At 55.5% G+C, this 20,393-nt stretch overlaps 7 protein-coding genes across 7 annotated transcripts; 3 read left to right on the forward strand and 4 right to left on the reverse strand.

Annotated features, from left to right (window-relative positions):
• Positions 1 to 551: 551 nt before the first annotated feature.
• Positions 552 to 2,310, reverse strand: BDP81DRAFT_422055 (WD domain-containing protein). Its single transcript, XM_060589962.1, has 5 exons — positions 2,230 to 2,310; positions 2,139 to 2,180; positions 2,001 to 2,088; positions 1,346 to 1,942; positions 552 to 1,292 (listed from the first exon to the last, which is right to left on the reverse strand). Exons 1-5 carry the CDS (start codon positions 2,301 to 2,303, stop codon positions 747 to 749), a joined length of 1,347 nt encoding a protein of 448 aa, XP_060448521.1. The 5' UTR covers positions 2,304 to 2,310; the 3' UTR covers positions 552 to 746.
• A 389-nt stretch (positions 2,311 to 2,699) lies between these two features.
• Positions 2,700 to 4,105, forward strand: BDP81DRAFT_312939 (PCI domain-containing protein; the record flags this gene model as incomplete). The annotated part of the gene is made up of 3 exons (XM_060583853.1): positions 2,700 to 2,884; positions 2,949 to 3,031; positions 3,099 to 4,105. 3 exons carry the CDS (start codon positions 2,700 to 2,702, stop codon positions 4,103 to 4,105), a joined length of 1,275 nt encoding a protein of 424 aa, XP_060448522.1.
• Positions 4,106 to 4,511: 406 nt separating this feature from the next.
• On the reverse strand, positions 4,512 to 9,203 carry BDP81DRAFT_391952 (uncharacterized protein; the record flags this gene model as incomplete). Its single annotated transcript, XM_060587628.1, has 1 exon — positions 4,512 to 9,203. One exon carries the CDS (start codon positions 9,201 to 9,203, stop codon positions 4,512 to 4,514), a length of 4,692 nt encoding a protein of 1,563 aa, XP_060448523.1.
• A 1,428-nt stretch (positions 9,204 to 10,631) lies between these two features.
• Positions 10,632 to 11,856, forward strand: BDP81DRAFT_185325 (mitochondrial carrier domain-containing protein). Its single transcript, XM_060582341.1, has 3 exons — positions 10,632 to 10,819; positions 10,887 to 11,647; positions 11,728 to 11,856. Exons 1-3 carry the CDS (start codon positions 10,734 to 10,736, stop codon positions 11,844 to 11,846), a joined length of 966 nt encoding a protein of 321 aa, XP_060448524.1. The 5' UTR covers positions 10,632 to 10,733; the 3' UTR covers positions 11,847 to 11,856.
• Positions 11,857 to 12,276: 420 nt separating this feature from the next.
• On the reverse strand, positions 12,277 to 15,221 carry BDP81DRAFT_404551 (Mak10 subunit; the record flags this gene model as incomplete). Its single annotated transcript, XM_060588912.1, has 7 exons — positions 14,930 to 15,221; positions 14,737 to 14,868; positions 14,611 to 14,678; positions 14,415 to 14,543; positions 14,133 to 14,360; positions 13,608 to 14,069; positions 12,277 to 13,548 (listed from the first exon to the last, which is right to left on the reverse strand). The coding sequence occupies exons 1-7, from the start codon at positions 14,961 to 14,963 to the stop codon at positions 12,277 to 12,279; spliced, it is 2,325 nt and encodes a 774-aa protein (XP_060448525.1). The 5' UTR covers positions 14,964 to 15,221.
• Positions 15,222 to 15,424: 203 nt separating this feature from the next.
• On the reverse strand, positions 15,425 to 16,293 carry BDP81DRAFT_422066 (mitochondrial ATP synthase epsilon chain-domain-containing protein). Its single transcript, XM_060589963.1, has 3 exons — positions 16,056 to 16,293; positions 15,807 to 15,921; positions 15,425 to 15,719 (listed from the first exon to the last, which is right to left on the reverse strand). The coding sequence occupies exons 1-3, from the start codon at positions 16,085 to 16,087 to the stop codon at positions 15,651 to 15,653; spliced, it is 216 nt and encodes a 71-aa protein (XP_060448526.1). The 5' UTR covers positions 16,088 to 16,293; the 3' UTR covers positions 15,425 to 15,650.
• Positions 16,294 to 17,103: 810 nt separating this feature from the next.
• BDP81DRAFT_512994 (tetracycline resistance protein from transposon) lies at positions 17,104 to 18,596 on the forward strand (the record flags this gene model as incomplete). Its single annotated transcript, XM_060595809.1, has 4 exons — positions 17,104 to 17,146; positions 17,222 to 17,512; positions 17,575 to 17,945; positions 17,981 to 18,596. 4 exons carry the CDS (start codon positions 17,104 to 17,106, stop codon positions 18,458 to 18,460), a joined length of 1,185 nt encoding a protein of 394 aa, XP_060448527.1. The 3' UTR covers positions 18,461 to 18,596.
• Between the last annotated feature and the right edge of the window lie 1,797 nt (positions 18,597 to 20,393).

The raw sequence follows: 20,393 nt of genomic DNA on the forward strand, positions 1-20,393 counted from the left end.
CCGTGTAGGAGCTCTACGTCGTTTCCGAGAGTCGATTATTAAGAGAGGTCGTATATGTATCGCGCTTCGTTCAACTTTGAGAATTAGGATGGGAGTATGAAAAGAAGAGGTTCGGGGAAAAAAAAGTGAAGAGGTTGTCGTCCAGCGTTGGAAGTGGAAAAATGCACAAAGATGAGACGAAGAAGCGGACACCCAAACATCAATTGGGCCACCAAGGGAGCTTGACGCTCTGGCGGGAACTCGTCACATGTGGATGGACCTGAGGCGTTGAAACGGTGGCCAAGCGCCCTAGGGGCCCCCTCCCCTGGTGGCAGCTTCCCCTGGAAACCCCTGGTGGGACGACCACTAAAACGCCCCGGAGCCCCTGGCAGCCGCCCATCTTCCACGGCCAGACAAGCCGAGACCCCACTCAGTGCCGCCGTCAAGCTAAGGTAAGCTTATCCGAGGCCGGCGGACATATCGGCCGTCATAAACATGCGGAGGCCGGCGACTCAGCTTTGGATGCTTCGTTGCATACCTTGGTCATGATCAAATGGATGAGATTAATAGGCCTGCTTCATGATTCTATTTCATGATCATTGCTACATATTTTGACCAAAACGAGTTGATCCGTGGTATAACCCCATCTAAGTTGCACTTTTCACACTACTATCCCGCCTTTTCCTTTTTACATGGACATAACAAGCCGCCCCTAACGCCGAACAATGCAAAGGAACAACGCCAATAATGGCAAATCTAGGATGCGCCTATTTCTCACGCGCCAAGATCTGCTTTTCTCTCTCACCCTTCCGCCTTTCGAACTGCTTCTTGGTGTGTCTGCGCTCGTTCTCCTCGCGCCTCTTGATCGACGAGAGCTCAATGTTCTTGATCTCGCCCGCCTTCTTGATGACCTTGGGCAGGTGACGGTGCTTCTTGATGCGTCTGACCTCCGGCATGTGGCTGTATCGCTCAACCAGGGCCTCGTTGTACTCGAGCGCCTGTCTCTGCTTGGCGGATCTGATGCCTGACCTGTCCGTGGCGTTGCTTCTCCAGACGCGGACGTTGCCGTCATCGGAACCACTGAGGACGTATTTTGAATCGGGAGAGAACATGGTGCTGAACACCCTCTGCATGCGCTTGGTGTGGTACATGTCGCGGGAGTGTCCTTGGTCGCGGTTCCAGATGCGCACTGTTCGGTCGTAGGATCCGGAAACCAATTCTTCACCCGTCGGGCTGAACTCGACGCTCATGACGGCGGCGACGTGGCCCTTGAATACGTTGAGCGCTCTGTCGAACTTGCGCATGTCGAACATCTGCTTCTTGTTAACTGTATGTTCAGGGGTCGTCCAACTTTCAGGTGACTGACGTAGCAGTTGTGATCTTCGCTGCCAACAACAAAGTTGAATGCTTCCATCGGGTTCCAGGCGAGGGAGTTGCAGGCAAACGTCATCGTTGTCTTGGTCAGGGGCATCGCAGTACGGACGTCCCAGAGGACGATACTCCTGTCGTCGCCGGTACTTCCAAGAATGGATTGCTCGACCTGGTTGAAGGAAACGCAGTTGATAGAGTCGGTCGCATTCGGCCAGCGCAGCACCTCGGGTGCCGCGCTCTGTCGCTCAAGGTCGTAGATGGCGATCTCGCTGGAGGAAGAGGAGGCCGCAAAGGCATTTCGCGTCCGGTGATGGGACAAGCTGAGGAAACCGTTGGTGCCGTCCCACGATGAAATTGGGGGCGATTCGCCTGGCGTGTTATAGGGATCCCAAAGTTTGATGGTCTTGTCCGCCGCGGCACTAAGAAGCTTTCCGTCCTTCGTCCAACAGAGACTCCGCACGATGTTGGAATGGGCGTTCTTCGTCTGCCAAATCTCGGCTCGGCTCGTCAGGTCGAAAGCTTTGATCACACCGTCGGCACTGGCCGATGCCATGTGCTTGAGAGAGTTCGGGTCTTTGGCCATCGAGTACACCTGGTTCAATTGTTAAATCCGGGGACAACAGGCGATGTGCTTCTCGTTTTGGACGTACTCCTTCGACATGGCCGCTGCCCATCTGTCCGACAAAAGGCGCGGCATGCATGCGTTCGAGCTTGACAGCATTCAAAGCTTTGGTGTACCTGTATGTATTCGTCAGCTTGGATCACAACATGTGGCGAAGCCTACTCACTCTCTGGCGCGCTCCATAGGATGCTGGGCGGGATCGAGGTTGCTGCATTGCGGTTAGCCAAGGTCTGCAGATGCCAGTAGTGTATAATTACCGAGGAAGCTTCTGCGCAGTTGCGCCTGGAGGCTGGTAGGCCTCCACGCTCCGAGAAATGGCCTTGATCTTCATGTTGGCGGGCGCGATGCTGTGTCTTGCTTGACCATAGAATCCTCAATGGTCCCGAAAGTCTCATCGAACTTCTCCCAAAATTTAAGTGGGGGTGGGGTCTTATCGGTGGATTTTTGCCAATCAGATAGAGTAGCGGATCAACCTCGGTCCGTGTGGCCCCTGCCCTTTCAGCCCACCGAAGGTGCTGGCCGGGCTTGCGTCGGTCATGGCAACCTGGACCTGTCTGAAGGCGGCGGCTGGAGCTCTTGACACTGTACCTAGCTACCTTCAACCCACCACGAATCCGGCGATCTTTCTGCAAACCACCACTTTCCACTACCGACGACATACAAGCTCAATCTAGCAATCCAATTCGAACCCAGACTTCTCGATACGACGTCAAATCAATCAGTCAGGATGGCTCAGGGCGAATCGGCGAGGGTGCAGGAGGCACAGAAGGCGGCCAAGACAGATCCCAGAAAGGCAGAGCAGCTCTTCAAGGAAATCATCTCTCAGCCCCCCTCCTCCGCAACCTCCGATGCTGCGGTGAAGGAGTACGAGACGGCGTTGCTTGGTTTGGGAGAGCTGTACCGGGATGAGAAGTGAGCCCCTCCTTGCTCTTGTGATGACATCGTGGGGCCCTATGTTTGCTAACAGCCCGCTTAGGAAGACGCAGGAGCTCGTTGACCTGATCACAAAAAGCCGGACAACCCTTTCGTCATTCGCCAAGGCAAAGACAGCAAAGCTTGGTATGGATTTATATCGGTGTTCCTCCCAGTTGTGATAGAGCGGCGTGACTAACGAGAGCCTCTCCAGTCCGCTCCCTGCTTGACCTCTTTGAGAAGATTGAGGGCAGCACCGACATCCAGATCGCAGTTACCAAGTCATGTATAGAATGGGCAACCTCGGAGCGCCGCAGCTTCCTGCGCCAGAACCTCGAGACCCGCCTGGTCGCGCTCCTCATGCAGAAGCAATCCTACTACGACGCACTCACCCTCATCAACGGCCTCCTCCGTGAGCTCAAGCGCCTGGACGACAAGCTCGTCCTCGTCGAAGTCCAGCTCCTCGAGTCGCGTGTCTACCACGCCCTCGGCAACATCCCCAAAGCCCGTGCCGCCCTGACCAGTGCCCGCACGAGCGCCGCCTCCGTCTACACCCCGCCCCTTCTCCAAGCCCACCTCGATATGCAGAGCGGTATGCTCCACGCCGAAGACAAGGATTTCAACACTGCCTTCTCCTACTTTATCGAGGCCCTCGATGGCTACCACACCCAGGACGAGTCCGTCAAGGCCACGGCCGCCCTCCAGTACATGCTTCTGTGCAAGATCATGCTGAACCTGGCCGACGACGTCAACAACCTGATGACGTCCAAGCAGGCACAGAAGTACGCCAGCAAGAACCTCGAAGCCATGAAGGCCGTTGCGCGTGCGCACTCAAACCGGTCCCTGGAGGAGTACGAGCAGGCCCTTCAGTCGTACCGTGAGCAGCTCGGCAGCGACGCCTTCATCCGTAATCACCTGCGACGTCTGTATGACGCCATGTTGGAGCAAAACCTTATCAAGGTTATCGAGCCCTTCTCCCGCGTCGAAATCAGCCACATTGCAAAGATGGTCGGCCTCGATACGCAACAGGTGGAGCGCAAGCTGTCCCAGATGATCCTGGACAAGGTCATCATCGGTGTGCTGGACCAGGGCGCGGGATGCCTCATCATCTATGACGAGACAGAGCGCGACAGCGCATATGACCACGCCCTGGCTACGGTTGAGAAGCTGAGCAGCGTGGTGGATGTCCTCTACACCAACCAGGCCTCCATGCTCGAGTAAATGGCAAGGCAGGCGTCCAGGGTTGGCAATCGGGGATGGGCAAAGCGGAATGAATGGATTTGGGACTGTACTATTACCATAGACACGAATGCCGGCGGTGCATGAGACAGAAATTCATTCTGATGAAGTGGTATCCTAACAATTTTGCGGGCAAGGTGCCCGAGTGACCAATGAAGACAAAGAACAAAAACCAAAAAAAGACACAACGATGCCCTATGACGCCCAGGCCTCCCAAACCTTCCCCTTATAAACGTGGTGAGCCTGTATACACTCATTGACCATGAGACTGTCATGAAATTCATACGTCCTGCAACATTAAGCAGTGACACTTTGCCCCCCAAAAACAAAACGCCCAGTATGCACACCCATCACCCTCGTGATTTATGCACAGCCAATCTCTCTCTTTTTACAAAAACCTCACCGAAGGAGCCTTGGGCGCCCTTCCCTGCCTCCGGAGCTCCTCCCCAACAATAAGCGAAAACACCCTCTTGGCAAGCGCCTCCTCGCTCCACACACCCACCTCGGCCTGGAACGCGTCCACGACGTCGAGGTGCCACTGCTCCAGCTTCAAGCTGGCGCCGTGTGAGTTGACGGACCGGCCGAGGAGCCAGGCCGACTTGCTCGTGAAGTCGTCGGGGAACTCGAAATCAAAGGGACCCTCGCGGCGGAGCTGGATGATGTCGTCGAGGAGGAGCCAGTGGTCGCGGGACCACATTGTCTGCGAGAGACGTTGGGGTTCTTGCTGTTGCTCTTGGACGAGGAGTGCTTGTTTTTGGGTTTCGTTGAGCGTTTGTGGTGCGTCGGTCATGGAGATGTCCTCGTTCATCTCCTGATCTTCCTCCATGACGGCTTCGGCTTCGGCACCGACAACGTCACCATTCTCTTTGACTTCTTCCTCCATGATGGCGGCGATACGCTGCTGCTGCTGCTGTTGCGCAGCAGCGGCGCTCCCACTCGAACTAGCAGATAACCGCCGCTCAGCGCGGACCTGCGCCTGCGCGAGCGGCGAGAGGACGCTGCTCGTGAACTCGACGACGCGGCCCGGCGTGCGGGGCTTCAGCGGGGACCGCAGGCAGGATTTTGTAGGGGACATGTTCCTGTCGGGCAGTGGGCGGAGAACGCGGGCGCGGTGCTCCGACTCCGACTCCGATGTGGCGGCGCCGGTGGCGGTGGGCGAGCTTTCCGCAATGGCAGAGGCACTACTCTCTTGCCATTTCTGGATATCGGCGCGCGTGAGCTGCATCCGCACCGGCGTCAGGGAGGGCACCGGCGCCGCTGAGGGGGCCTTGCTCAAGAGATTGTTCTGGGCGGTCGTCTTTTGGGACCCCACGTTTGGCGTAAAGTTCTTCTTTTGGGGCACGGAGGGGAAGGATACCTCGTCCGACATGTTGGGCTGGGAGTCTGGGATCTCGGACCGGTGTCTGATGCTACTACGGGGGTTCGATGTTGACCCGAACAGCTCCCGACGGGTGTCCATGACCGACTTCCCCAGAACAGACGGCTTGATTGCCGATACGGGATCCGAGTAATCGTAGGTATCAGCGACAGACTTGGTTGCCGAAGGCTTCGCGGGTGAGAAGAGATCCGAACGGCCGCTGGCCGAGGGGGCAAAAGCCTTTTGCGGGATAGACGGGAACATGGAGTTCGTCTCGAGACCGGCGTCAACCCGCTCGGGGCGTTGAGCATCAGCTCCTTGGAGATTCAGTCGCTTCTTGTCCAAGATCTCCTTGACGCCCTCTGCTCCGGGCAAGAGATTGGGAGAAGAGAAGAAAGCAGCCAGATCCTTCTTGGCGGACGACCTCTGGGCAACTTCAAAAGCCTTCTGAGGAATCTGCTTCTGGCGGCTCTGTTGTTGGGAAAGCATGGAGAAATCCTCTACCTCGCCATCGGCAAAGTCTGACGTTCGGTTTCGTGCCGCCGCCGGCGTGAACAGCGTCTGCTTGGGGACTGGTTCGGCGGATTTCTGCCAGGGTCTAGGAATAGCTGCTCGCTTCGGGGCAAGAGACGGTACTGAGTGCTTCGCAAAAGACTGTTGACGGCCCAGGTTTGAAGCCGGACGCGATGCTTCTACTGCCCAGATGTCATCATCCTCCTCTTCTTCTACTTCAGGCTGTTCTTCTTCGACTTCAGTATCCTCGGCACGATCCGGACTAACGAGACTGATCTCGAAACTCTGTCGCCGACTATGCATAGATCTAGAAGCCGTGTTCGTACTAGAATGGAATGGGCGTGACTGGGCAAAAGGCTGTTCACGTGGGGCAGGAGCCTCTTGCATCCAGCTCATCTCATCGACTTCATCACCTGGAGCGACTTGTAGGGATCCTGACATTGAGAACGAGACCTCGGGTTCTTTGGCGGGAGAAGTCCGCATGCTCTTACTCAAGGCCTCCATAAAGCTAGGCTGGCCAGTGTGGTCGTTCTCAGTGCCAAATGGATCGTCAAAGGGCTGTCCTGATAATTGCGGCGCTGGGGGTTGAGGCTGAGGCTGCGGTGCGGTGCGAGTTGGGGAACCAAAGAATTGAGCTCCAGCCTGGATCAAGGTGGACAACGGCTGAGTCCAGCTGCGAGTCGATTTGGCGGCAGACTGAGGCTGGCTGCTGCTTGTTGTAGGCCTGAAGGGACTACCAAGAGAGTTTTGGCGAGGAGGTGATGATGCATCAGAGGTAACGCTCTGCAGAGCCCGTCCAGCCCTAACAATAGGAGATAGCGTAGGACGAGCTCCGTTGTCCGGTGATGCTGCGCGAGGTGCCAGGAGGTTGACATCGGGCGATGGGATCGGGGACGAGATAGGGGCAACGGGCGTGATGTACTCATTCGAGGCCGCAGGAAGACTAGCCGTCAAGTCAGGGACGGGGAGATCAGAGCTTGGCTCTTCAGGCAACTGAGAATACGCAGCAGTCGGCGAACTTTGAACTGCTTCGATAGTCTTGGCGTCTGATTGAGGGACGGGAACATCGGCGGGTGACGGCGTGTCGTCCGGTGTCGGCATTCTTGCTGAGTCTGATCGAGTGTAAGAAACACTCGCAATAGATGGGGCTGCGGACTTGGGTGAACTCTTACGAGCCTCTTCCTCTGCCTCTTCCGCTTCTTCAGCCTCGACTTCCTCTTCCCCGCGATCTTCCACTGGTGCCTCATTCATCATGGTTTCTTCGTGTGCCTCGTCCATAATGGTTTCTTCCTGTGCTTCATCCATAATGGTCTCATCGTGTACCTCGTCCATTAACGTCTCTTCGTGTGCCTGAGTGATGTCGGCCTCTCGCTCAATCTCTTGCTCGAGCTCGTTCTGCGTCTCAAGGTCGTTGACTTCAGACAGCTTCGGTCTCCCAGGCGTAGCAGCATCCAAGTAGGCTTCCGGGATCTCAGAGAAATCGTCTTCATACATGACAGACATCTCCTCGTTCACCATTGAGCTCCGCCGGGTGCTCTTAGCACCGGGTGTCGCTGCAGCTAAAACCCTCGAGGGTACGCTGGAAAACGAGTTGTCAATCTGCGAGGTGTCCATTCTCGAGCCCTCCAGCCTGGAGTTCTCCGCATCCATCTGCTTGACCTTGGACTCCATGAGCTGTCTGCTGAGCGGAATAGACTTGCGTCGAGGACTGCTTCTAGCTCGGCCCGGTGACTGGTATCCTCTGCTTGGTGTCGTCTCCTTGGCTGTGAGAGAAGGAGGTGGGAGATCCGGACGAGGGAGCGATGGAAGAGCGACCGGAGAATCGATTTCTTCAACATTGGTGTCCACAACGGAGTCCACATGCGTCTGAATATCCTGTTGCGACTGAACTTCTTCCTCTTGAGCTTGAAGATCTTGTACCGGTGAGGGCTGCTTGGTGGAGATGCTTTCGATTTCATCCTCATCATCATCAATGTGCAGGGCCCCGCTTCGCCTCAAAGTCTCGAGGGTCTGGTTGACGATCAAGCCAGTCTCCTCACCAACATCTTCAGATCGAAGGTCATGCATGCTCATGTGGCCTCTCATGGAGGGAATGGAGTTAGCGAAAATCATACTGAAATCCTCGCCCTGGGCAACGGTATCCTGATCACGAAGTTTGTCATTGCCGTCGTTATCGCCAATCAGTGACGAGATGTCGCTGGGTGCGCCTGGCGCAAAGTCATATTCATTGTAGGCGGGTTCGTTTTCGGATTCGGAATGAAGCTGTTCGGATGGTGTTGGACTCTTGTCTTGCATGTAAGCTGGTGTCGGGCTAAGGGCAATTGGGTTTTCTTGTGTTGATGCGCGTGGTGTCGCTTGGTCCGACATTGTTTGCATCCAGATATCTGGTTCGGATTCCGGCATCGGATTTGCGGGGAGCTCTCGTCTCGGCGTGGGATCGTCTACAACCATGTCTTCCATGCTCGCTGCGAGACCGTCGTCAGAAGGCGCCACGCCGCCAAGGTCAATATCGTCCTCGACCGTTTCAACAGGTTGATCGGAAAATTCGACGCGTTTTGGGCGGCCACGACGCCGGGTTGTGCTGGGGGGTATCGAAGACGGGGCTAGGTCTTGGGTGACTTCGCTCGGTTGGCGACTGGTGGCCCGTCTTGGGCGGGTGGTTGATCTCGGTGTGCCTTGAATAGTGATGTCGGTTTCTAAGCCATCTGAGTCTGTAATGGTCTTGACTCTGCGAGCTTGTCTTGGTGTCTTTCGTGGAGAAGCTGTGGCCCTCCTCTTCGTTGCTGTACCGGTCTTTGGTGTTCCGGCAGATTTGGGAGGTCGACCCCTCCGCGCGGGTGTCTTGACGGCCGTGTTCTTCCTATCACCGGCCAGAGGAACCGTTGTTGTGAATGCGCCGCGGCTAAGGGTGGGTGTATCTGCGTTGAACAGTCTGCGCCCAACATTCCCGACGCCGACATTCTCGTAATCGCCTTCGGCTTCAACGGTCACTAGCAGCCTTTTGGGCTGACGGTCATCTCCAACCTCGAGCTCGAACATTTGCTTTCTAGGCGAAATGCTACTGCCACCGAGGGAAAAGAGTCGTTGTGATCTCTGACTTCGAGTTACGCGACGCGATGAAGGGTAGAGCGCGGAGGAGACGGTGTCGTTGAGCGGGTCTGGCGACGAAAGCAGCTCGTCGCTGCCGCCTCTAGGTCGTGGCGTCGCCATTTTGAGAAATGCGTGAATGCAAATGCAAAAGGAACCAAGAGGGAGAAAAAAAAAAAGCCGCGCGCTATGGTTGTCGCATAGACTTTTCTGCAAAAGAAGAAGAAAGGACGGCAGGAAACTAGGCTCAGTGGCCTTCGCGTGAAACTAGCAATAGGAATATGTCAAATTCTATGCACTGGATAAGGGTCGTCGCGAAGTGGTGTGGCCGTGTACATGCGGGCTGCAGTCTGTCTGCACAGAGGGACGGTCGGGCCCTGGCCACTTGGGTTGTCAAATCTGTTTTGTTTACTTAGTGCCAAGTTGGGGTTAGCGCAGCCCCTCGGTCGCGGGGGTCCCATCCCGTCAACTTTCAAGTCCACCCGACCTCATTGAGGTTCCAGGTTGCGATGACAGGGGAACAACATTCCCCCGCTGTTCCGATCTCTTCCCCGTTCCATCGGTCCACCCAGGCCCCCAGTCTGGGAATGGAACCTACCTAAGTAGGTACGGATATCGGGCCCTTTGACCGTTTTCGAGAAGAGTTGGCTGATGCGCCCTTGAATAAGTACGGATACCGCTGGTGGATGCCTTTTCTTTCCCTGCCTTATCTCAAGGAAAGAGGGTCGCAAAGATGTCATATTGGGAATTCTACCCTTGTCTATCATGCGAATGCGATAGGCATTCTCATCCTCGATGCTCGGCAGTACTTCCGTGTACTCAAAACGGCTCGTCTAGAAAGGAACCTTACCTGGGCTGGCTCACATCCTTACGGAACCAGTGCCGAGGCATTGTCGGAAAGAATACACCTCAATTCCTCCCACATTATACAGGAAGGGATTTCTTGGTTATACTGCTGTATGGCTCTGGCTCTGGCTCTGGCTCTGGCTCTGCTTCTGCTGTTATTACTCTGGGTTATGTAATTCCATCACTGGGCACTTGACAGTAAAAACAACGAGGAAGATGGGAAAGCGTATTTTCTTCCCAAATGAAGCATATCTTCCCGGCCACCGAAATAGCTCCGACCCCACGAGCTCCCGAAGGGACCCGGATTCCCAGGCCGTGCCACCTCAGACCGTGCCAGACGCCTGGGGAGGAGGACCCCATCACATGCGACTCCTTTGTCAGCCCCCTTGTCCTGTGATCGCGCGCATGAAATATATAGCACGGCAGCACGGGCAGGTAATGACATAACTGGGGTTAAGGTTCTTAGCGGCAGACGACGACTGCCCATCACTGCCCTCCTCACTCCCTCCGATCCCCCCCTCCCCTTCGGCATTCAAAACGTTCTTGACCTCGGCTCCCCAGAACCCAGAAGGAACCGAACGTTCTTGTTTGAGATGGCATAGGGCCAGTCAGCAGCAACTTTACCACCTACTACCATTATTATTACCGTCGCAACGATACCACCTACACCCACATCGTCTCCCGCATTTGGATGCAGCATCAGTTTTAAAAGTCGATAATACACCATCGTCCCATCTATCGAAGCTTTTCCCACGAGCTTACACTACGACACCACACCCATCATCCATCCACTCAACCTCAACCACAATGTCGAAGCCAGTGCTCCCCCAAAACGACAATGTCGCCCACGCCCTCGCCGGTGCCGGTGGTGGTCTCCTCTCCATGGCCCTGACGTAAGGCCATCGCAAGACCCCCGTATTATACTCTTACTAACTCGCGCGCGTGTTTCCCGCCCAACAGCTACCCCCTCATCACCCTCTCCACCCGAGCCCAAGTCGAATCCAAGCGCGCCGACTCGGCCTTCCTCACAGCCGTCCAAAAGATTGTCGCCCGCGAGGGCGTCTCGGGCCTCTACTCGGGTCTCGAATCCGCCCTCTTCGGCATCAGCGTCACCAATTTCGTCTACTACTACTGGTACGAGTTCACCCGCGCCTTCTTTGAGGCCGCCGCCGAAAAGGCCGGCCGCGCCTCCAAGAAGCTCACGACCGTCGAGTCCATGATCGCCGGCGCCATCGCCGGCTCCGCGACCGTCATCATCACGAACCCCATCTGGGTCGTCAACACCCGCATGACCACCCGCGGCGGGAACAATGCCAACAAGGGCAAGGAAGCCGGTGCTTCCACCGATGAAGAAGCCCAGGTTGCGAAGCCCAAGAAGGCGCCCTCGACTATTGGCACCCTGCTTGCGCTCATCAAGAACGAGGGCCCCCAGGCGCTCTTCAACGGCGTCATCCCGGCGCTGGTGCTCGTCATTAACCCGATTCTGCAGTACACCCTCTTTGAGCAGATGAAGAACACGGTCGAGAAGAAGAGGCGGGTCACGCCGACCATTGCCTTCTTCCTCGGTGCCGCGGGCAAGTTGTTTGCGACCTCGGTCACGTACCCGTACATCACGGTCAAGAGCCAGATGCACGTCGCCGGCAACGGCGAGAAGAAGGAGGGCATGTCCCAGGCTATTAGCAGGGTCATCCGGGAGGAGGGCTACGCCGGTCTTTACAAGGGTGAGTCACCTCGGATGTTGGTCCGAGACGAATGTATTTTTTCTTTTCGGGTGACGCAAAGCTGACCACTCACTTCGCAGGCATCGGCCCCAAGGTCACCCAGAGTGTGTTGACCGCCGCATTGCTCTTCGCCTTCAAGGACGTTCTCTACGAGCAGACCGTCAAGCTCAGGACGATTGCCGCCAAGAAGCGCGCGTAAATCACGTCAAAGAGCCAAACTTAGTCCCCCCCCTCCGCCCCGAGTTCAAAAAATTTGACCTCGGGTATGTTGATGGGGATATACCAGCATATATATAGAATAAGCAAGCTAGAGGCAACAATGCGCATTATCAGCGTGGGCCGCTCAGCATATATGCAAGCAGTCATTTTCATGACAGACAAAGACTTGTATTGATTTATTTGTGGGAATATCAACACGGGGTAAAAACAGGTTGGATAAAGCGTTGGACACATGGGGGTTCCTTGGGATTTAGGTATCACATGATTCCCGGCAAATTTGGGAAGGGATGTGTATTCTATGAAGTTTTATTTTTTTTCTCTTTAGAAAGTAGGATATCAATGAATCCACTACGCATCTACTACGCATGTGCCTCGGGCCACACACTCTTGTCACGGGAGCTATGGACCTATCATGCGACGGGTATGATGCGCGGAACGATCCACCACTCGTGATACGACTTATCAGGAGTCGGCACCTCGGCCCTGAGCTTCAGCTCCCCGCCCGCGCCCGACTTGTCTAGCGCCTTTCGCACAACCGAGACGGCCAACCCCGTAGCGATGCACGACTTGAGCGCGTTCTTCACCGACGGCACCCATCGATCATGTGACCCGACAGAAAACGCCTCCGCCTCGGGAAACTTGCTCACGACCTCCAGCGCCTTCTTCGCGCCCGCCACGGCCCGGTCGGCGAGCTCCAGCAGGTCTGCCGTGGGGCATTCGGACTGCTGGGTGCCGATGGTATACTCCTCAAACGTCGGGAGCGAGGGCAGGCCGATGGCGGCAAAGGGATTCATCCGCAGCTCGTAGCGGAGCTCGTCGGTGCTGTAAGGGCGGGGCGGCGGGGTGATGAGGTTGTGGCGGTGGAGGACGGTGTATAGGCAGCAGAGGGCGTCGGCGAGGCTTTCTGTCGCGGCGGCGTCGAGGAGGGTTAGGCGGAGGAAGGCGAGGGTTTTGGTGTATTGGGCTTCTGCGGCTGGCGTGAGGCGGCCTGACGAGGATGATGATGATGATGATGATGATGATTTGCTGGCCGAGCGAGCTTGGTTCAGGCTCCGGACGACAAAGGACTTTATGCGCTCTACGTGCGTGAGGCGGTTCTTTGCGAGGAAGTTGAGGTACCAGTACATGCCCGCCAGCTCGTCTGGCTGGTAGACCTCGAGCTCGAAGCCGAGCTGGACGATCCACTCCATCTGCTTCACCTTGTACAGGTACGCCCACGACGAGAGCGGGAGGGACCACTGCTCGACGGGCTGGCCGCCGGCGGAGTGATACACGAGGGGCCGCTCGCCGGCGTGACCTTGGATGACCTGGTCGAAATCCTCGGCGTCGAACTGGAGGTTCTCCCAGTCGCGGACAATGTGGCACAGCGTGCGGCGGACGCGGCATCGGTTCTGGCAAAAGGTGCGGAGGATGTCGAGGTAGGGCTGGGCGGCGCGGAGGCGGAAGGATTCCATGTTTTCGGCAATGGCCTGGCGCGGGTCGTGGGTGGCCTCGACGTCGTCGTTGGCGCGGTCGAGGAGGGGGCTGTTGGGGAGGGAGACGATGGCGAAGTCGTCGTCGAGGAGCTGGCGGATGGATTTGTGGCCGAGGACTTGCATGTCTTTGAAGAGGAAGCTTTGGAGGAGGGTGCGGACGAAGATTAGGGGCTGGGGTTTCTTTGCTTGAAAGGTCGTTACGTAGGTCTAGACATTTGTGTGAGTAGTGACCGAAAGAATGTGGATATGTTTGAGGGGTTATATACCTGGAGGCAGATGGCGTCGGTGTAATCGAGCACTCCGACGACTTCCAAACCGTCGCTAATCATCTTCGTGAGATGTCCAAAGGCCTCATCAAAACTTATCTCGACAATGGGCCGCGGCGGCATCGTGCTGGCGAGCTTGCGCTGGAGTTTCGCACTACAAGCCTCCGGTACAGGTTTACCCAGCGCATGAGTGCTCTTGATGCTAGGAAGCAAATCCAGGGCTTCTTTCCACGGGCTTCTGATCAGGGCCGGATCTGTCCGGTACTGCGTATGGTCTATGGCTGCGAGGAACGTGTACCGGAGAAGCAGTCTGTTGTTGAGCGCGTCGGTGGTCTCCTTTGGTACTGAATCCGATAGTTGCCGCAGAATGAAGCTTGCGTCCTTGAGAACATCGCGTACGGACTCTACACTAAAGTCGTCGAGGAGGATTCTGTTGTACGTATTTGTGACAAAGTCCTCTTCCTATGTCATTTGGTCAGCTAGGGAGATGTGTGTGTGAGAGCGAACCGCTGCGGAGAGACTGACTTCATAGTAATGCTCATTCTTAATCCTCTCATTGACGTTGCCGCATGTCTTCAAGAGTCCCAAGCAATACGCTCGAAGAACGGCATGCATCGGCGCCGGCGGCGTGCCGTTGGCATCTCTGATGAAGTGCGCGTCGTCGATGGTGGCAGGATTCGGCATGAGGATCGACTCGACGTACACACTTGTGAGCACGGTCTGAGAGAGGGGGTATCCAACATGCCAGGCCATCTGCAAACCAAAGTCAGCAATCAGAGATGGTGACTCTTAGGGCGCGATACTGACTTCGTGGCAGAGCAGCTGGTCAATTATGCCAAGAACCTCCTCAGGGAGAAGAGGGCGTGTCACATCATAGTCCACGTCTAGCGAATCCTCGGCTTCCAAGCAGCCGCTGTCCATCTTTGGGTCCATGATCTGAGTTGGGGTGCTGTCAGTAGGGTGCACTCATAGCCGCCGCCATCAAACCCCGCGGTCCACGTACCTCGAGAGCCCCAACGGACTCAAACAGCGTGAAGAAGCCATCCTTGACCAGTTCGCCAGGAGCAAGCGCTGCGTAGACAGTCAGTCCAATATCCCGTCCTCGTAGTGATGAGATTCTGCAGCTTACTTCCGGCGGCCGTCTTGAATTTTGACGTGATATCAAACGAGACGATGCCGTGGTTTGACACATTGGGCGGAGGCGGCGGAGGCGGCGGAGGGTGGGGTTCACGCTCTTGCTCAAGCGAGAGCCTTGAAATGTCTTGAAGAATGGTGAGAGACGTGATGCCAAAAAAAAAGTGTCCTGAGGGGGGATTTCTCACCATCGGACACTCCAAAGCCGGACGGGATGGCCATATCAGCAATTGCACCTCATGAGACCCTTGGTTGAGTGGGTGCGTTGAGAGTGCAGGTTTTAGTGAGGTCACAGTTGCATCGGCCTGGGCATGGATATGCCCATTAAGGAGGGAAAAAAACTGCCGGTAAATTCGGGAACACGATGATCTGCCCTAGTCCCTTACGAAAATGATATCAACAAGCAGTCGAGAATGAAAGTGCAGCATTTATGTCTGTTGCTTCAATACGAAAATTGCGATTTTGGTGTAGTTGCGAGTTACGGGTATCTGGAAAGGGAACACATGGAGTGATTGATCACAACCGAATTTGTCCGGCAGGCGGGCAAATTTGGGTGGAGGGAACCTGGAAAGCACGCCCTACCTTCTGGCCGAAGTCGAGCGAGCGCGCGCGCCGGTCACCCGCAACAGGACCCCCGACATCGCAACATTTCATCACCGGCGCCTGGTCGTACACATTTCAAGTTTAATCGGACAAAAAGTCTTAGCATGGCATTTCGATTGATAGATTTTATGCCCAGTTTTTGATATGATACAGCAACTCAACCGTCAAGTTGAGCCGGCGGGTACCCGGGGAGAGGTGTCGTGGTATGCATACACTCCCCATCATTTCCCCCGTCTATCCCTCGATAACCCATGGATGCAATTCCCTCTGTTCTCTCACACGTGCTTCAATTGTCGATTCGGAAGTTTACGAAGAAGGGGGAGGGACGTTGACGGTGGCCTCTGCAAGGTTCTTGACATCGCCCTGCTTGCCGTTCTGCGGTTGCGGTAAATTGGAGTCAGTCATTCTGTTCGATGCCCATCGGTTCCCCATCGCTGCTTCGGTTCGGATCGATTTGCTCACCTCCCACTTGGCGAAACGAAGTTCCATCTCGCCGCGACGCTCGGCAACGAGTCTCTTGTCCTCCTTCAGGCTGCGGCGCACGACGCGCGAGGCGACGGCGAGGTAGCGGTTGTAGCTGGAAATCGGGGGTTGCCGGGTTAGCTTTTTCCTCTCTCTCTTTCTCGGCTCCCATCCATCCAGACTTCGGTCGCAGGCGGCCCCAATTGCAACGGATGCAAAGGTTTCGAGGGGTTCATCAATTGAACTCACGTGATACCGGCGGCTTTCCAGGCGAAGACCATTTTGGCGGTTGTTTGGATTTGTTGATGGACGGTGGTTTATGGGGGGGGGCAGTCAGCTCGGGCAGATGTGATCAATTGAAGGTTTCTGGATTCCCCGAAGTGCAAGCTCCGAGTTCGATGCCTTTGGTGGCCTCAGGCAGCAAGATTGATTCCCAAGCGACGAGGACGGCGGCACGGCGGCACGGCGGCAGTGGACGGGTGAGTGGAGACCCACTCTTCTGGCCTCTAGAGGTACTTGACCACTCAGAACACAGAAACATGAGATGGCAGGATCCCTTTCTGATATTCAAACTTCAATGCAGCAACACGACATTAGATATTTGTGGCCTTTCCCAGTGAATAGCCTCGTGATAACCAGATCTCGCGTTATTACGGGTGGCAACTAATCTGGCGGTAGGCTTTGCACTTATACAATCTTGTGGCTGTAATACTCAGCTGCGCCATCGCCTTTGGCCTATTTGGTGCTACTTACAGCGTGGAACGGATTTCGTAGGAAAGCTATCAGCCCAAGAGCTCGTGTAAAACGGGATTCCGGAGCAATTGTACGGATACGCAGCCACAGTCCCTCTAGCCACTCACCTATGACACGTTCTATTCCATGGAGGACTACTGCACTAATTAGCGAATGCGGTTGCGAAAGGACTACGCGCCTACTTTCCCACTTGTTCCCTTGATTGAATACATCCAAGACGGCATGCTAGAATGAGAGAATGACGCTGTCGGTCAGTTACGTCAGTGAACCCCGACGCAACGAATCCGGCGATATGTACATAGCAACGTCCTGTCCACGCGAACTTCATTCCATGTAGTCGACACGACACTTGCTTGGTCTCATTATCATCCAATAAATTCATCACCAAAGTTACATGTGCGGATTATCACTCTGGGGCCTTGTCGATTAGAGCAATATTCCCACATCGTTCACGCCAGGAAGCCTTTATTGGGGCTCAACATCTCGTCTTTCTGATCGTGGAAAGTGTCGGCCGCTGTCACCTACTTAACAGGCCTGATCAGCCATGTCGAATCCCAAGATAGCAATCATCGGAGCAGGACCTGCAGGTAAGCTATTTTTAAGCATCGCGCTGCACAGTCCTCGTATACAGTTCCCAGTCAGCAAACTGACAAATCTGTCAGGGTGCCTCTTAGCACGCCTCTTACACCTAGCCAACATCGAAGCAACCGTCTTCGAAAGCGAAGCCTCGCCAAACTTCCGATCGCAAGGCGGAAGTCTGGATCTGCACACAGACACGGGGCTAGCCGCGCTCAAGGAAGCAGACCTCTTTGACGAGTTCCTCAAGCACGCGCGCTACGACGGCCAGCACATGGCCATCGTCGACAAGAACAACAAGTCCTGGTTCGTCAACTCCGCGACAGGGTTCGGTAGCACGGTGCAGGAGCGTCCGGAGATTGACCGCCCCAAGTTGCGTGAGATTCTTGCGGCGTCTCTTCCGCCGGATATGATTCAATGGGTCACCGCCTTAAGGAAGTCAGAGAAGATGGCAGTCTCGTCTTTGAACATACCACTATTGGTGGGTTTGATCTCGTCGTAGGCGCGGACGGGGCTTGGAGCAAGGTCCGCAGACTCTTCGCGCCAGATATCAAGCCTCTATGGACGGGAATCATGTTATACGGCATGAGCATTCCGAACGCGGCCGGGACGGCGCCCGAGGTCTACAAGCTCGCCAACAGAGGTAGTTTGTTTGCCAACAGCGACGGTAAGCGTCTCTCAATTCAACAGATGGGCGATGGCAGCCTGAGTATATATGCGTCGAGCACAGGCGGCGGGGAGGACTGGGCGTCCCCCGAGGTCTGCGGGTATGGTCCGCACGACCTCGAGGCAGTCAAGAAGGCGCTTTTGGTCTTATATTAGGACTGGGCCCGGAGCTCACCGAGGCGATCACCAAGGCTGCGGGGGAGTGCACGCCGAGGTCGCTTTATATGCTGCCCGTAGGCTTCACGTGGCCGCATCGGCGCGGTGTGACCGTCATTGGGGATGCGGCACACTTGATGACGCCCTTTGCAGGCGAGGGGGTCAACGTTGCGCTCGAGGATGCGATGAAGCTAGCCAGAGCCATCATCAGCGCTGTCGCTGAGGGCGGCGGTGCAGGTGCAGGTACAGGTGCAGATGCAGCCGACTATCTAGACAAAAGGATCGAGTCGTTCGAGAAGGAAATGTTCCCGCGCATGGAAAAGGTGCAGCGGCTGACGGACGAGCTCATGCACGACTGGATGTTCACGCCTGGCTCGCCGCGAACGACCATCGCGACGTCGATAGCGAGGCATGTCAAGTTCGAGACGCCGTGGGTGTTGCATCCGTTGGCGAGTGCCATGGTACACTCGTTCTTTTTCATGCGCAGGATGCTGGCGTCTTAGTAGAAGCGGTGACTGGCAACTGCGCAGATGTGTGGCTGAGTTTTATTTGCAGAACGCGGTGTGTGTAACGACGCACGATAGGTTTTGGAGTCGGGTTAAGGTCCCTGTAGCCCATGTTCGCTTTATTTTCCGCACTTTGGTTGCCAACCCATGCCTCTGGGATGGATGGGGTTGATCTTAATCTTTGTCGGGTGGCGCAGTGCCCTGTTACGCCTGTCAGGTGCGAGAAACGTGGCCAGGAATGACAAGCTCTGGATAGACTGTCATCACTGCTAGTAATATTCGAGAGAGCTCAATGGTTCGTTGTGCAGGTCATGGGGAATAAAGTAGAATGAACTTGCAGTTTGGTCACTTTGGTGATGTAATGATGCGCCCAAGCCATGGAGAGCCCAGCCAGGAGGAAAAGGTTGAAACACCAGACTCATTTTCCTCTGACAACGGTTCGCAGGGTTTAGACGTCGAGAAACAACGCCGTTACTCCGAGGTCACGGGTATGGTAGTCTAGTAGACTTGAATGACAGGAGGATAATAGGAAAGCTTGGATGCACTGACCGTGGCTTCGTTGGCTTTTACTCCATCAGGGCGTCTGAAGAAGAGCAACTATCCGTATAATTCTGGAGCTAGCTGGAGCAACGCCCGGACACTCCTCTGCATCCTTTTTCTTTGCGCATGCGAGGAAGTGCATATCAGGTGCGAGTCTATCGCGATGAAGTTGAGATGTTCCCTTAGATAATGAGGATTGACTTTGGAGATGTTCATACGAAGTGGTAGTGCACCCCGCTCTGCAGAACAAACATCACAGACTATCGATGTTTTGAAACATTCTTTAGTGTTTCATCCATGATGTTGTATGTAATTCGGGCTCAAGGGGTGATATTCCTGGTTCTGGTTGAGATAGGTGGATGGATGGATGGACGGTTCAGACTCACTGGTTGAACTGAGGTGGTGGTGAATGGTGAGTGGGTGAGTGGTTAGCGGTACGGAGTTGCATATCGGGTGGCTGGTAAACGGGGTACGTGCACCCTGGATTCATCCTTGACAAGGGTATCAAGCCACTGAAGGAGCCAGTGGGAGGAGCCCATACAGCGCTCCACTGTCAGGATGAGGTGACGGGCAGCGGGCTTGGACTGGGGGGGCCGCTTCAAGGTGCAACCGACGAGTACCGTGCCACGCGTGCCACGAGGTACCTTATGCTTTATGTACTCTCTACTGGGGGAGGGATGACGGAGAAGGGCAAGGTTAAAGAAGAAGAGGAGAAGGGCACTGAAGAAAAAAGCAGAGCATGGAAAGTGTGCGGTCCCGTCCCCTTGCTTCAATCTCTTTGGGCTGTAGAAGTTCTGGGTCTTTGGGCCGAAAAAGCTACGGATACGGCCAGAGACCTCTCCGCTTTCCGAACACGGTTCGACATTGCATATACGTGCTGCAACTTGTACCTCGCACATACATACTTCACCTGAAATTCCACTTCGTAATTGCTGTGCTTCCTGCTCTGCATTCTGCTGCATTGCCTTTTGCGCTCTGCCATCTGCAACCGATCCTGGCCTTGTCGATTTTCCCTCCCTCAGGTCTCGCTACTAATCACACAATCTGCGACATTCTGCGCGCGCCGACCATCTCGTTACGGACGACAACGCCATCGACGGCATCCCCGATAACCTATCATCCACCACCTATATCGCAGAACTTCCGCTCGCTTCTCCGGGACGCGTTTTAGCCCTTGCTTTTACAGCTTCCATCTCGCACATAGAACAAAACCCCATCCTTCGCACCGAACCGGACGGAACCGTTCCCCCTTACCGCCGACCACCGTTCGCCGTATCGATCTCTTCGCCCTCGGACTAGGCATCGGATGAGACGAATCTCGACATATTGCCCCGACGTACGCACATACACCTCGGCAGCAGCTTCGCAGAATCCGCCCTTTGCTGTCTTT

The sequence above is a fragment of the Colletotrichum phormii genome, assembly GCF_030913505.1.
Source record: "Colletotrichum phormii strain CBS 102054 chromosome Unknown BDP81scaffold_5, whole genome shotgun sequence".
NCBI lineage: Eukaryota > Fungi > Ascomycota > Sordariomycetes > Glomerellales > Glomerellaceae > Colletotrichum > Colletotrichum phormii.